Source organism: Neofelis nebulosa, chromosome X, assembly GCF_028018385.1.
Source record: "Neofelis nebulosa isolate mNeoNeb1 chromosome X, mNeoNeb1.pri, whole genome shotgun sequence".
Classification (NCBI taxonomy): domain Eukaryota; kingdom Metazoa; phylum Chordata; class Mammalia; order Carnivora; family Felidae; genus Neofelis; species Neofelis nebulosa.
In genome coordinates this window covers 33,073,940-33,090,785 of record NC_080800.1, presented here as the reverse complement: position 1 = coordinate 33,090,785, position 16,846 = coordinate 33,073,940, and the positions used below count along the sequence as shown (strand labels likewise).

Below are 16,846 nucleotides of genomic sequence, written 5' to 3'. Positions count from 1 at the left end.
GGGTATCAGAATGGGTGAGAAAACAAGACCCATCTACATGCTACCTACAAGAGATACATAGGAGACCTCAAGACACCTCTAGATTGAAAGTGAGGGGATGGAGAACCATCTATCATGCTAATGGACTCCTAAAAAAGGATAGAGAAGCCACACTTATATCAGACAAACTAGACTTTAAACCAAAGACTGTAATAAGAGATGAAGAAGAGCACTGTATCATAATAAAAGGGCCTATCCAATAAGATCTAACAACTGTAAATATGTATGCCCCCAATTCGGAAGGACCCAATATATAAATCAATTGATAACAAAGAAACTCATTGATAATAATACAATAATACTAGGGGATTCTAACACCCCACTTACAACAATGGATAGAACATCTAAGCAGAAAATCAACAAGGAAACAACGGCTCTGAAGAACAGCCTGGAGCAGATGGACGTAAAAGATGTATTCAGAACATTTCATCCTAAAGCTGAATACAGTCTTTTTGACCGGGAACATTCTCCAGGATAGATCACATATTGGGTCACAAACCAGGCCTCAACAAGTATAAAAAGACTGAGATCATACTATGCATATTTTTAGACCACAAAGCTATGAAACTTAAAGTCAACTACAAGAAAAAATCTGGTAAGACTACAAATACATGGAGGCTAAACAACATCCCACTAAAGAATGAATAAGCCAACCAGAAAATTTAGAAAAAAAAAATACATGAAAGCAAATGAAAATGAAAACATGATCAAAACTTCTGGGATGCAGCAAAGGCAGTCATAAGAGGTCACAGGCCTACCTCAAGAAGCAAGAAAAGTCTCAAATATACAACCTAACCTTATACCTAAATGAGCTAGAAAAGGAATAGCAAATAAAGCCTAAATCCAGCAGAAGAAGGGAAATAACAAAGATGAGAGCATAAATGATATAGAAACAAATAAAAAACAATAAAATATGAGAGCATATATGGCCAACTAATCTTTGACAAAGCAGGAAAGAATATCCAGTGGAATAAAGACAGTCTCTTCATCAAGTGGTGCTGGAAAACTGGACAGCGACATGCAGAAAAATGAACCTGGACCACATTCTTACACTATACACAAAAGTAAACTCAAAATGGCTCAAAGACCTAAATGTAAGATAGGAAGCCATCAAAATCCTCGAGGAGAAAGCAGGCAAAAACCTCTTTGACCTTGGTCACAGCAACTTCTTACTCAACATGTCTCTGGAGGCAAGGGAAACAAAAGCAAACATGAACTGTTGGGACCTCATCAAAATAAAAAGCTTCTGCACAGCGAAGGAAACAATCAGCAAAACTAAAAGGCAACTGACAGAATGAGAGGATATTTGCAAATGACATATTAGATTAAGGGTTAGTATCCAAAATCTATAAAGAACTGATCAAGCTTAACACCCAAAAACCAAACAATCCAGTAAAGAAATGGGCAAAAGACATGAATAGACACTTCTCCAAAGAAGACATCCATATGGCCAACCAACACATGAAAAGATGCTCAACATTACTCATCATCGGGGAAATACAAATCAAAACCACAATGAGATACCACCTCACACCTGTTGGAATGGCTAAAATTAACAACACAAGAAAAAACAGATGTTGTCAAGGATGTGAAAAAAGGGAACCAACACTCTTACGCTGTTGGTGAGAATGGAAACTGATGCAGCCACGATGGAAAACAGCATGGATGTTCCTCAAAAAGTTAAAAAAAAGAACAATCCAGCAACTGTACTACTAGCAATCCAATCTAGAAACTGCACCACTCCAGTCCAGCAACTGTACTACTAGGTATTTACCCAAATGATACAGAAATACTGATTCGAGCGGGCATGTGCACAGTGATGTCTATGCAGCATTATCAACAACAGCCAAATTATGGAAAGAGGCCAAATGTCCATCGACTAATGAATGGATAAAGAAGAGGTGGTGTGTTGTGTGTGTGTGTTGCATGCTCAATGGAATATTACTCAGCCATCAAAAAGAATGAAATCTTGCCATCTGCAACAACATGGATAGAGCTACAATGTATCATGCTAAGCAAAAGAAGTCAGTCACAGACAAATAACATGATTTCACTCATGGAATTTAATAAACAAAGGAGATGAACACAGGGGAAGGGGAAAAAAAGAGAGAGGCAAACCAGAAGAGACTTGACTATAGAGAATAAACTGAAGGCTGATGGGGGGATGAACAAAATGGGTGATGGGTATTAAGGAGGGCACTTGTGATGATGAGCACTGGGTGTTATGTGTAAGTAATGAATCACTAAATTCTATGTATTAACTAACTAGAATTTAAATAAAAACTTGAAATTTAAAAAATGATATAAAAACCAAAAAGACACAATAGAACAGATCAATGAAACCAGGAGTTGGGTATTTGAAAATAAAATCAATAAAATTGACAAACCCATAGCCAGACTCAACAAGGAAAAGAGAAAGAGGACTCAAGAAACACCAGAGAAATGCAAAGGATTGCTAGAGAGTATTATGAAAAATTATCTTCCACCAAATTGGACAAACTAGAAGAAATGGATAAATTCCCAGAAACCTATAACCTACCAAAAGTGAATCAGGAAGAAAGAGAAAATTTGAACAGACCAATTGCCACCAAGGAAATTCAATCAGTAATCAAAGCACTCTGAACAAACAAAAGTACAGACCCAGATGGCTTCACAAGTGAATGCTACCAAACATTTAAGGAAGAGTTAATACTTATTCTTCTCAAATTATTCCCAAAAAGAGAAAGGAAGAAAAAGTTTCAAATTCATTGTATGAGGCCAGAATTACCCTGATACCCAAACCAGATAAAGACACCACAAAAAAAGAGAACTATAGGCCAACATCTCTGATGAACCTAGATGCAAAATTCCTCAACAAAATATTAGCAAAGTGAATCTAACAATGTATTAAAAAATCATTCAACATGATAAAATGGGATTTATTATTCCTGGGTTGCAAGGGTGGTTAAATATTCACAAATCAATCAAAGTGATCTATCACATCAATAAGAGAAAAGGATGAAAAGTATATGATCATTTCCATAAATTCAGAAAAAGCATTTGACAAAAATACAATATTCATTCATGATAGAAACCTTCATCAAAGTAGGTTTAGAGGGACAATACCTCAACATAATAAAGACAATCTATAAAAAACCAACAGCTAACTTCATACTCTGGTGAAAAACTGAGAGCTTTTCCCCTTAAATCAGGAACAAGACAAGGATGCCCACTCTCACCACTTTTATTCAACACTGTACTGGAAGTCCTAGCCATAGCAAGAAGACAACAAAAGGAAATAAAATGCATCCAAACCAGCAAGGAAGAAGTAATACTTTCACTATCTGCAAATGAAATGACACTATATAGAAAACCCTAAACACTCCACAAAGAAACCAGTAGAACAAACAAATTCAGTAAGGTGGCAGGATACAAAATCAATGTACAGAAATCCATTGCATTTCTATATGCTAATAATGAAAAAGCAGAATGAGAAATTAAGAAAACAATCCCATTTACAACTGCACCAAAAATAATTAAAAAATACCTAGGAATAAACTTAACCAAGGAAGTGAACGACTTGTACTCTGAAAAATATAAAATACTGATGAGGGGCGCCTGGGTGGCGCAGTCGGTTAAGCGTCCGACTTCAGCCAGGTCACGATCTCGCGGTCCGTGAGTTCGAGCCCCGCGTCAGGCTCTGGGCTGATGGCTCGGAGCCTGGAGCCTGTTTCCGATTCTGTGTCTCCCTTTCTCTCTGCCCCTCCCTGGTTCATGCTTTGTCTCTCTCTGTCCCAAAAATAAATTAAAAAAAAAAAAATAAATAAAATACTGATGAAAGAAACTGAAGATGACACAAATAAATGGAAAGCCATTCCATGCTCATGGGTTGGAAGAACAAATATTGTTAAAATGTCTATACTACCCAAAGCAATGTACAGATTTAGTGTAACCCCTATCAAAATGCCAGCAACATTTTTCACAGAACTAGAACAAAGAATACTAAAATTTGTATGGAACCACAAAACACCCTAAATAGCCAAATCAATCTTCAAAATGAAGAACAAAGCTGGAGGCATCACAATTACAAATTTAAAGTTATATCACATAGCTATAGTAATCACAACTGTATGGTAATGGCACAAAAACAGACACACAGATCAATGGAACAGAATATAAAGCCCAGAAATAAACCCACAATGTTATGGTCAATTTATCTTCAACAAAGGAGGCAAGAATACGGAATGGAAAAAAGACAGTCTCTTCAACAAATGGTTCTGGGAAAACTGACCACTTTCTTCCACCATGCACAAAAATGAACTCAAAATGGATTAAGGACCTAAATGTGAAACCTGAAAACATAAAAATCCTAGAAGAGGGCACAGGCTGTTATTTCTCTGACATCAGCTATAACAACATCTTTCTAGATATGTCTCCTGAGTCAAGGGAAATAAAAACAAAAGTAAACTATTGGGAGTACATCAAAATAAAACCTTTTGCACAGCAAAGGAAAACAGCCAACAAAACTAATAGATAACCTACTGAATGGGAGAAGATATTCGCAAATGACATACCTGATAACGAGTATCCAAAATGTATAAAGAACTTATACAACACAAGAAAAACAAATAATCCAATTAAAAATGGGCAGAAGACGCGAACAGACTTTTCCCAAAGACATCCAGATGGCAAAAAGACACATGAAAAGATGTTCAATATCACTAACTATCATGGAAATGCAAATCAAAACTACAATGAGATATCACCTCACACCTGTTGGAATGGCTAAAATTAAAAACACAAGAAAACACAATTGCTAAAATTGGCAAGATGTGGAGAAACAGGAACCCTTGTGCACTGTTGGGAATGCAAACTACTGCAGTTACTGCAGAAAACAGTATGGAGGCTCTTCAAAAATTAAAAAGACAATTACCATGTGATCCAGTAATTCCATAATTGAGTATTTACCCCCCCCAAAAAAACCACTAATTCAAAGAGATAAATGCACCCCTATGTTTATTGCAGCATTATTTACAATAATCAAGATATGTTAAAAACCGAAGCGTCCGTGGATAAAGAAGATATAGTACACCTATAAAAGAATATTACTCAGCCATAAAAAAGAATGAAATCTTGCCATTTGCAACGTCAGTGGAACTAAAGGGTGTAATGCTAAGTGAAAGAAGTTAGAGAAAGACAAATACCACATGACTTCACTCATATGTGGAATTTAAGAAACAAATTAACAAAGAAAAAGGAGACAAACAAAAAAACAGACTCTTAACTATAGAGAACACATGGTTACCAGTGGTAGGGGGGAGGGTGGGAGTATGGGTAAAACAGATGAAGGGGATTAAAAGTACACTTATCATAAAAATAAATTATAATCTTATCATGAGCACTTAGTAATGTATAAACATGTTGAATCACTATATTGAACACGTGAAAATAACATAACATTGTATGTTAAGTATAGTGGAATTAAAAAAAATTTTTGAGTGTGTATGCACATATCCAACATCAGTGGAAATTAGATAGGGTTTTCAAATCTTTTTAAATATTTGCCAATTGAATAAGTGTTGAAGTTACACTAAGTTTTTAGTGTGTTTGTTCCAGTATATTCATAAAGATATAATGGGATAAGTTGTTTAAGTCTGAGTATGAGTATTATTTTCCAGCATTCCAGTTTATCCCAATGTATATAGCCATGGTTGAAATCTAGGATGATAAATCAGTGCTTCACAAATGTCAGGGTACATATTCATCACCTGGGATCTTATTAAAATGTAGATTCTGATACTGTAGGTCTGGGATGGGGCTTGGGATTTTGAATTTTAGCAGGCTCTCAGGTGAGGTTGCTGCTGCTTGCCATAGAGTACACTTTGAGGAGCAAGGTGCTCACATTGGTTTGAGTGCCTGGAATGCCTAGCTCCTGCCCCCGAGACTGATATAATTGGCCTAGGATGTAGTCTGGTGCTAATTCTAATGTGTAAGAAAGCTTGAGAGTCTCAATGGCAAAGTGCATGATGATTTATCAATTTTAGCTATAATTTTATCAGTAGCTCTAATGTGATTCCCTTTGCCCGCTGCCTACCCTTCCTCTTATGTCAAAGTCTTTAATCCATTTTGAGTTGATTTTTGTGTCTGGTGTAATATAGGTTTCAATTTTCATTCTTATGCATGTGCATATCCAATTTTCCCAACAGTACTTATTGAGTATACTATACCTTCCCCATTATGGATTTTTGGTATCCTTGTTGAAGACTATTTGACCATATATATGTGGGTTTATTTCTGGGCTTTCTGTTTAGTTCTATTGGTCTATATGTCTGTCTTTATGCCAGTACCATATAGTTTTTATTACTGTAAGTCTGTAATATGTTTTGAATTCAGGAAGTGTGAGGACTCCAGCTTTTGGTTATTTGGGTCTTTTGTGGTTCTAAATGAATTTAAGAGGAATTAATACCAATCTTTCTCAAACTCTTCCAAGAAAATGAAGAAGCAGGGACACTTCCAGACCCATTTTATGAGGCCAGTATTACTCTGATTCCAAAGCCAGAAAAAGACACTACAATAAAACTATATGCCAGTATTTCTAATGAATATAAATGCAACAAATATCAACAAACTGAATTCAACAGCACATTAAAATGATCATACATCATGACCAAGTGGGATTTATCCTTGGGGCATGAGGATAGTTGAACATATGATAATCAATGAATGTGACACAAAACTTTGCTGAAAGAAATTAAAGAAACAAGTAAATGTAAAGATATAGCTTGTTTGTGGAATAGAAGACTTAATACTGTCAAAACACCTGTGGTACCCAAAACAACCTACAGATTCAATGTTATCCCTAAAAATCCCAATGCCATTTTTTGCAGAAATAAAATCATCTATCTTTAAAAAGAGAAGAGACTCAGATAATTTTTTCAATGTTTATTTTTGTGAGAGAAAGAGATGGGGGGAGGGTCAGAGAGAGAGGGAGACAGAGGATTTGAAGTGGGTTCTGCACTGACAGCAGAAAACTCACGAACCAAGAGATCATGAGCTGAGCTGAAGTCAGACACTTAACAGACTGAGCCACCCAGGCGCCCCGAGACTCAAATAATTTTAATGTGAATTCTACGAAATCTTCTTAGAACAACAACAAAAAAAACCACACCTATAATATGAAAACTATTCCAGAGCATATAAAAATGAAAATTTTTTTCTCAATTTATTTTACAAGGCCAGAGTAATCCTAATACCAAAACAGGACAAAGATGGTACTTACACACCTGAAAGAAAACTACATGTTAAGGTAGAGAGATACAAAATCCTAAATAGAAGTATTAGCAAGAGTGATGTCAGCAGCATGGTGTAATAAGACATCTGTTGTTTTTGCACCCCCTACCCCAAGAATCATTTAGCATCCATCCCACAGACAAAAGTGGCTTTGTGGGAGCTGTAGGATGATCCAGCTCCATATGCCAAGTGACTCAGGAAGAGTCTAAACCACTTGTGCATTGGGTAAAGGGCATATAGACTTTGTTCCCAGGTATGAACCCTATAGTGGCCTGTCAACTGGCTCCCGTCCATCTTGGTTCAGGAGTCCATCAGTTCAGGAGTCCTTGGAAAACAATGATTTAGACAAGATCATGACCCAAGCCAAAGTACGGTGCTTAACTGTTGAGCCACTCAGGTGCCCGAGCATCTGGCAAAATTTAACATTTATGATTAAGAATTCTCAACAGATTGAGTATAGAAAAGATACATCAACATAATAAAGGTCACAAAGGGCAAGCTATGACAACATCCACAATGGTGAAAGGTTGAAAGCTTTTCTACTAAGATTAGGAATGAGACAAAGGTGCTGACTCTCACCACTCATATTCATCATAATACTGGAAGTCCTAGCCAGAGCATTTAGACAAGAAAAAGAAATAAAAGGCATCCACATTGGAAAGGAAAAAAGTCAAATTATCTTTGCAGGTGATATGCTTTTATATCTAGAAAGTCTTAAATACTCCACCAAAACCTATTAGAGATAATCAATGAATCCAAAAAAGTTGCAGGATATAAAAACAAAACAGGGGTGCCTGGGTGGCCCAGTTGGTTAAGCGTCCAGCTTTGGCTCAGGTCATGATTTCGTGGTTCATGAGTCTGAGCCCTATGTCGTGCTCTGTGCTGACAGCTCGGAGCCTGGAGCCTGCTCTGGATTATGTCTCCCTCTTCCCTCTGTCCCTTCCTTGCTCGTGCTCTCTTTCTCAAAAATAAATAAACATTAAAAAATAAAATAAAATAAAATAAAATAAAATAAAATAAAATAAACACAAAGAGTTGCATTTATATATACTAACAACAAGAAAAAGAAATAAAGAAAACTATCCCATTTACATTAGCATCAAAAACAATAAAATACATAGGAATAAATTTACCAAGCAGGTGAAAGATCTGTACACTGAAAACTTTAAGAATTGCATGGAAAAAAACTGAAGACACAGATAAATGGAAAGATATCCTGTGTTCATTGATCAGAAGAACTGATATGGTTAAAATGTCCACACTACTCAAAGCCATCTATAGATTCACTGCAACACCTATCAAAATTCCAATGACATGTTTTACAGAAATAGAAAAACAATCCTAAAATTCCTATGGAGTCACAAAATACCCCGACTAGTCAAAGCAATCTCAAGAAAGAACTTAGCTGGAGGCATCATACTTCCTGAATTCAAACAATAATATAAAACTATATAATTCAAAACAGCATGATGCCAGCATTAAAAAACAGACATGCAGTCCAATGGAACATAATCAAAAAGTCAGAAATAAGCCCATGCATAAAGGGTCAACTAATATTTGACAAGGGTGCCAAGAATACTCAATGGGGAAATGACAGTGTCTTTGATAAACTGTGGTGGGAAAACTGGATAACCACATGCGGAAGAATGAAATTGGACCCGTGTCTTACACCATGCACAAAAATTAACTTGAAAAGGATTAAAGACTTAAACTAAGACGGAAGCCAAAAAACTCCAAGGAGAGAACATAGGAAAAAAGTTCTTTCATATTGGTCCTGGAGATGATTTTCTGGATATTATACCAAAAGCACAAGCATATAAAAATGAAAAAAATTTTTCTCAATTTATTTTACAAGGCCAGAGTAATCTTAATACCTAAACAGGACAAAGATGGTACTTACACACCTGAAAGAAAACTACTTATTAAGGTAGAGACATACAAAATCCTAAATAAAAATACTAGCAAGAGTGATGTCAGCAAAAATAAGTAAGTGGGACTATACTAATTTTAAAAACTACTGGGGCACCTGGGTGGCTCAGTCAGTTAAGTGGTGACTTTGGCTCAGGTCATGATCTCATGTTTTGTGAGTCTGAGCCCTACATTGGGCTCTGTGCTGACAGCACGGAGCCTGGAGCCTGGAGCCTGCTTCAGATTCTGTGTCTCCTCTCTCTGCACCTCCCTGCTTGACTCTGTCTCTGTCTCTCTCAAACATAAAACATTAAAAAATTAAAAAAAAACCTTCTGCACAGCAAAAGACACAAACAGTAAAACAAACAAAAAGAAACTATGGAATAGAAGACAATACCTGCAAATCATATGTCTGATAAGGGGCTAATTTCCATAATATATAAAGAACTTATACAACCCAACAGTAAAAAACCAAACAACCCAATTAAAAAATGGGCAGAGAAAAGGTGCTCAACATCACATGTCATCAGGGAAATAAAAATCAAAGCCACAATGCAATATACCTCACATGTGTTAGAATGGCTATCACTAAAAAGACAAGAAATACCAAGTGTTGGCAAGGATGTGGAGAAAAGGAAGCCCTTGTGCGCCGTTGGTGGGAGTGAAAATTGATATAGCCAGTAAAGAAAACAGTATCGACATTCCTCAATAGATTAAAAATAGAACTACCATATGATCCAGCCATTTCTTTTCTGGGTATTCATGCCTTTCTCTATGAGAAAGAAGGAAAAGCTGCCATTTACAACAACTTAGATGAAACTTGAGGACACTATGTTATGTGAAATAAGAAAAACACAAATACTGTATTCTATCAATTATATATGGAACCAAAAAAGCCAAACTCAGAAACACAGATTAGAATGTTGATTACCACAAGCTGAAGGATTGGAGAAAATGGGGAGATGTTGATCAAATAGTACAAACTTTGGAGATCTAATGTACAGAAGGGTCATTATAGTTAACAATATAATATACTTAAGTATTGCTGAGGGAATAAATCTTAAGAAATCTCACCACCGAAAAGAAATGGTAATTACATGAATTGATAGAGGTTTTTGCTAAGGCTTTGGTGGCAATCATTTCCCAATATATCAGTGTATCACGGTACACCTTAAAATTACACAATGCCACATACATCTCAATCATATCTCAAAAAATTATAGTAAAACAAATCAACAGTGATCAAGTAAGTTTCATTCCAGGAATAAAAAATAATTCCACACAGGAAAATCTGTTAATGTAATTCAGAACACTAGTAGATTAAAGGAGGAAATATACATGGTAATAGTATTTGGATTATAGTATTTTTTTAACATTTATTCTGAGAGACAGAGTACATGCATGTACTTGAGCAGAAGGGCAGAGAAAGAGAGGGAGAGAGAGAATCCTAAGCAGGCCCCATGCTGTCAGTACAGAACCTGATGTGGGGCTAGATCTCACAAGCCATGAAATCATGACCTGAGTCAAAATCAAGAGTTGGACACTTAACTGACCAAGCCACCCAGGCACCCCGAGATTATAGTATTTTGAAAAATTATTTCCTGATTATTGTCTACCACTCTACACAAACTCTTGTTTTCTCCTTCTGGAATTTCTACTGAGTGCTTGTTATTATAGAAGGTTCTTCTATGACTATGAATTATTATTATTATGAATTATTTCTTTCTAGAAGATTCAATTTACCTCACAGTCATTCTCAAATATTTTGATGTTCAGCATCTTTGTTAAATTTTCAACCCTTATACTGAACAGGGTTTATTACAAAGTGTACATAAACCCCCAAAACTAGAGGTTTTCTGATGGCAGCATGCATGCCTGGTACTGGTGGCCATTTGAAGTTGCACCTGTGTCTCCAGAGAAGCAAACCTAAAACACAGTTCCCATAGTCACTGACAACAAGGGTGAACCTGCCAATCAGTTACTCCACTCTGCCAGTTTCCAGGGTCCCCAGGTTGTTACTTACAAACAATAAACATTAACATTTGTATGACTTAATCAGCTAAAAACTTCAGGTGAAGTTGAAGGCTCCATTTATTTTAATCCCTGTCCAATCCCATTTTTCAATTCTTTCCCAGAAGCAACCACTATTATAAATTCTAGACCATGTTTTTTCTATACATTTACCATATACATCCATCTACAGCAACCAGTGCCCCAAACCACCCATCTTACCCCAAACCACATAACCACACTATTCATAAGGGGAAGTGAAAGTTTTCTAATGACAATATGCATGTCCTGCACAGGGGACCAAAGGCAAATCACTCTCATATCCAGTAGGAAGCCAGCCTAAGATTAAGTTTCTCTTATCACTATTGCCCACAGTGAGCTTGTTAAAGAGGTTCTCTGCCATAATGGCTTCTGGGGTCCCTTTCTTGCTATCTAGAATCAAAAAATATTAGTATTTACTTATTTTGATAAAGTAAAAGTTTTCAGGGTAAAGTAGAAGACCTCCTTTATCTTAATCCCTGCCCAATCCCATTTCCTTCACTCTTTCCCCAGATCAACCTCAGTCATAACTTTCAGGCAATGTTTTTATACTTTTACAATGCATAGGTTCCCACATTCTTCAGGGCTCTAAACCACCACCACCCACACTGCTTATGAGGGGAAGATTAATTTTGTGTTTTCCAGGGTCCCATGGAATACCTTCTCCCTCCATTTCTGGAGATCCTCAGCTGCATATGGATAGGGTTGGGTGGGTGGAGAGACTCCTGGATACCTACTATAAAACTTAAAAGGTGAAAGATGTGCATACACATCAACCAGAGACCTTTATTTATTTAGGAACAAAATAACTTTATTGCAACCAAGTAACTTTATGGCAAAACTGGAAGAAAGAAAACTGGAACGTTTTGCAAGTGCAATACTGCAAAATGCATGCTCGGCATGGTGACCAGGGTAAGTCACCATGCACCCTGTGGCTATGGGAAGGCAGTCCCAACTCAGTGCTTGTCGCTGTTGCCCAGGGTGAGCTTGTCAAAGAGGTACTCTGCCAAGCCATCTTCCGGGGCCCCCATCTTGCGCAGGCTGGTGATGTAGCCCCCCAGCTCTTTGATGACCTTGACTTGCTTGTGCAGGTAGTTGGTCTCCAGGAAGCTGCACAGATGGGCGTCGTTCTTGTCGGTGGCCAGCTGGTGCAGGTCGAGCAGGCTCTGGTTCACGGTCTTCCCCAGGTGAAAGGCGCACTCCATGGCGTTGAGGCCGTTCTCCCAGTTGTCGCGGTCAGGCTTCATGATGTCGCGGAGGCGGATGCGGCCCCCACGCTGGTTCTGCAGCTGCATCAGCTTCTCGACACGCTCCTTCTCCTCGTGGGACTGGCGCAGGAAGAACTTGGAGACGTTCTCCAGGGCCACGTCGTCATGGTCGAAATAGAAAGCCACCGACAGGTACACGTAGGAGGCGTAGAGCTCCAGGTTGATCTGGCTGTTGATGGCGGCCTCGCATTCGGGGTGGTAGTTCTGGCACACTTGAGAGAACGGCGCGGTGGCCATGGTTGGCGGCGCTGGCACCAAGGTCAAGGCAACTCTGAAGCGAGGACCCCGGAACAGGCAGTGGCGAGGCCGAAGGCGGCGGCGGCCCCGAAGATTGCCCAGCTTGAATGGCGAGAGAAGCCAGAGGCACTCAGTGGCAATGGAGACCTCTAGGCAGCGTCCGTTGGGTTCGGACGCAGCAACAGCTCTGGGATAGAACCGGAACTGGGGTCCGTTACAGGAAACGGGGGCGTTTCCGGTTTGGGGGAAGGGGGATAAGGGGTGGGGCGGGGCCGCGCATGCTCTGTTCCAGGTTCGGGTGGAGCCTAAGTGAGGCAGGGAGACCCTGCGCTGAGCACCGTTTAAGAATTTTTTTTGTTAATGTTTGTTTATTTTTGAGAAGCGGAGTGAGTGAGCAAGCAAGGGAAAGATGGAGGGGCAGAGAGGGAGACACAGATTCCGAAGCAGACCCCAGGCTCTGGGCTGTCAGCACACAGCTTAGTGCAGGGCTTGAACCCAAGAACTCTGAGATCATGATGCTTAACCGACTGAGACACCCAGGCGCCCCCTGGGGTTTAAGATTTTAATTTTGCAATAATGTGTCCATTTTACAATTACTTGATTTTATTGGTATAAAAAAGGGATCTTGAATGGATCCCTTTTATTACAGCCTGTTCCTATTCAAATATTCTCAGCCTTCTTATTCAAATTCATATTCCTATTCAAATTCATAGTTTTATTCAATTCACATTCTTATTCAAATTCTCAAAATTCTGAGTATGAATTTGGCTTTTTTGGTAACTCTGTTTCCTGTATTTTTTTAACCTCAGAAATTGCTCTGTTTATGATCTTCTCTTTCACCTTCCTCAAATATTTCCCAAACTTTGTCCTTTCATATTTAGGAATAAAGGGCACATTTGATTAGCCTACATAATCAGCATGTATCTGATGTACAGTTGTGATGTCCATTTCACTAATAGGCTTTTCCTTGGAACGGGATTGCACAGTATGTCAATATAAAGTAGTAGTCTCCTCTTTGGGGGTACATGGCAGGGTGCTTGTAGGTAGGGTAGGGACCCTTCCTCTTGCCAAAACAAAAATGGCATTTCTGATGATGGAAAAGTAGTTATTTGTCCCCTCTAGGTAGATGTGTGCTTCTGTTTTATCCCTTCTTTTGTGCAGGTCTGCATTTGTCTCAACCTCATTCACTGTCTTTGGAGTGTAGTTTGGGGAGCCTAAAGGTCCAATACTACAAGTGCTTACTTCTAATTTAAGTAGGGTTTGGGGACATTTCAGAGCAGGGCAGATAAAACATCTGCTGTTCATAGTAGCTCTTTAATCACATGGTTGACCTGGGGACCTTCTGCAGTATAACTGTTCAAGTTTCTATGCACATGCTTGGTTTTCTACTGCAGGTGTTTTGAGTTATCTGAATTAACTAATCTGATAGCACCTGCTTTTCCTGTCTTCCAAGAATTCCTCAAAATTTCTGGTCTGCTACTCATAATCCTTTTGTTTGTGTGTGTAGATTTTGTGCGTGTTTTTAGCCACCACTATGATTCAATTATCATTCTTTACTAAAAATTAAATAATTGTCTGAAAAGGTAATACATTCCCATGGGTCAAAACCACACAGCTGTCCTCTCTGCAGGCAACCAGTGTGGTATTACTTGTCACAATTAGGAGGAGGAAGAGGAAGAAAAGAAAGAAAGAATGCTGGAAACAGAAGAGAAGAAACTTTAAAATATATTCTTTAGAAGCGCCTTCTTCTCAAGTGCACATGGATCATTTACCAAGAAAAATCATATTCTGGGCCATAACCAAGTCTCAATAAATTTCAAATGATTCAAACCCTATAACATTAAAAAAGGAAAACAAATATCTGAAATTGAAAATCTAAAGTTCTACCTTAAGGAACTAGAGAAAGAAGAGCAATATACACACAAACCAATCAGAAGGCAGGAAATGATAAAGGAACAAAAAATTCAGTGAAACACAAAACAAAAATATGTAAAACTAAATAAAGCCAAACAGAGATTCTTTGAGATTAAAAAAAAAAAAGATAAATCTCTAGACAGACTGATCAGTAAAAAAAGAGAGAAGACAGAAATTACCAATATCAAGAATGAGAGAGAAGACATTACTACCAGTTACGAAAAGGGAACAATATTGCTATGACTGACTTAGGCTAATTATGATTTATCTCTAGCAACTAGATATGTTATTACTCCCCTAAACTGGGGTTCTCTTAGCAAGAAAGAAGGAGGTGAAATAGTTTTTATATCAGTGATCAACAGTTTCTGCCTCATTTCTCTTCATTAGTAACTTAGAATACATTAATTCAAGCAATTACTTTCTTTTCTCTCCAATTATGTTGGTGGTAGGGCAAATCATAATCAAACTGCCATTGAGCACAGGATTTCTAAGATAACGGAAGTGAGTAATACAAGAGCTGGCAGAGAAGGCAAAAAGAATGGTGTATATTGGAATAAATTATCTTTTTATGCTAAGTTGAAGAGATACTAAAATCCTTAGTAGATAATTATTTATCTCTGCTTTTGTCTAGAGTTTGCCCTGAGTTTTAACATTTTAAAATAGAAAACAGGGGCGCCTGGGTGGCGCAGTCGGTTAAGCGGCCGACTTCAGCCAGGTCACGATCTCGCGGTCCGTGAGTTCGAGCCCCGCGTGGGGCTCTGTGCTGACAGCTCGGAGCCTGGAGCCTGTTTCCGATTCTGTGTCTCCCTCTCTCTCTGCCCCTCCCCCGTTCATGCTCTGTCTCTCTCTGTCCCAAAAATTAAAAAAAAAAAAAAAAATTTAAAATAGAAAACAAAGTGGAAGAGAACAGTTTTAATGAAAAACTAATATAAATTCTAGGTTAATGGGTAATTATTATTTTTGCTAGTTTATCTCATTTTAGTTATTAGTATGCACCTGAATCTTTACAATGTAATGTCTTTCAAAGTAATAAAAATGAATACCTGTAGAATTGAAAAGTTTCATTAACTTTAAATAGAACTAATTCTTTATCATCTCCTCTACCTCTTCAGACATCACTCTAGAATCATAATTAAACCTCATCAGTTTATTTAGCTTCAAGACAGCTCCCTTGAAAATGATCTTACCGTCAAACCAAAAAAGTTCAGAATTGTCTAGAAGTTCAAGATGCCACTTCTCACATAATAACAGGAAACCTCAGACTACGTCTATATTCATTCTTAACTGGCCCTATTATATTGCAAGTTTTATTAGGTTTTCTTCTCTTCAAGACATCCTGCCTTATGCTCCGGGTATATCGGCTACATGGTATGGTGCTTATAAGTACTAGATTAGTAATCAAAAGCTACAAGTTCCAATTCCAATCAGAAGTTGCATGCATCATTCGTCTTCTTGGCATTCACAATATTGGTCCAAAGATGAAAAGAATATTACCTTTGCCTGTCCCAAATGGTATTGTTTCCAAGCATTTTAAAACAATAAAATTAAAAATCTAGCTAAAAGTAGGTGCCAGCCACCAATTTTTCCATTTCACTCATATCTGAACTTGAAAAAACTAAGTTGTTTCATTGGAGAACCCCTGGCATAACCATCAATTAAATTAGGAGAGAATTATGTTCAATGCAGAAGGAGGGGATGGGAAGGGAGGGAAGACACTGAATTAGGAGACCTGGGTCCTATTTTCGGCTGCACCAATCAGTATCTCGCTATGGAAAAAGGAGTAAAATGACTTCTGTGGGGCTATTTTAAAAATGAAGAGCTTAACCTATTTGGTTTTCATGGACCCTATCGATTATAAATATAATTGGTCTATTCCATGAATCTTTCTTCAACAGTGGAATGGAAAGAAAAATCAGCTTTTAGTCTATTCATGATAAGCAGTGACTGGTAGCAAATATTAGCTTTGGGAATGGGATGATACCTTAATGTTCAAATAATCATGCTGTTCTAAGTTATGGCATTAGTGCTACTCTCTAAAATATACAATTCAAGAAAAGACAGAGCCCTCTTTTCTCAGTTGGTTGTTGTATGTACAGTGGAGGAGCAGATCCTCTGTTTCAGCTTGATGGTACCCAGGCTCCCAATGCAAAGGTATATGAGGT

The 16,846-nt window shown here is 37.9% G+C and overlaps 2 protein-coding genes across 4 annotated transcripts in view; both read right to left on the bottom strand.

Moving 5' to 3' along the window:
- The window catches only part of PRRG1 (proline rich and Gla domain 1), a 496,749-nt gene that overhangs the window by 26,706 nt on the left and 453,197 nt on the right, over positions 1-16,846 (bottom strand). The gene's annotated exons all lie outside the window — the stretch shown is intronic.
- LOC131503049 (ferritin heavy chain-like) lies at positions 11,731-14,792 on the bottom strand. The gene has a single exon (XM_058714390.1). The coding sequence runs from the start codon at positions 12,768-12,770 to the stop codon at positions 12,222-12,224; it is 549 nt and encodes a 182-aa protein (XP_058570373.1). The 5' UTR covers positions 12,771-14,792; the 3' UTR covers positions 11,731-12,221.

Bases quoted from the DNA above. Each gene is read 5' to 3' on its own strand.
- LOC131503049 (XM_058714390.1), bottom strand. From the start codon at position 12,770: ATGGCCACCGCGCCGTTCTCTCAAGTGTGCCAGAACTACCACCCCGAA.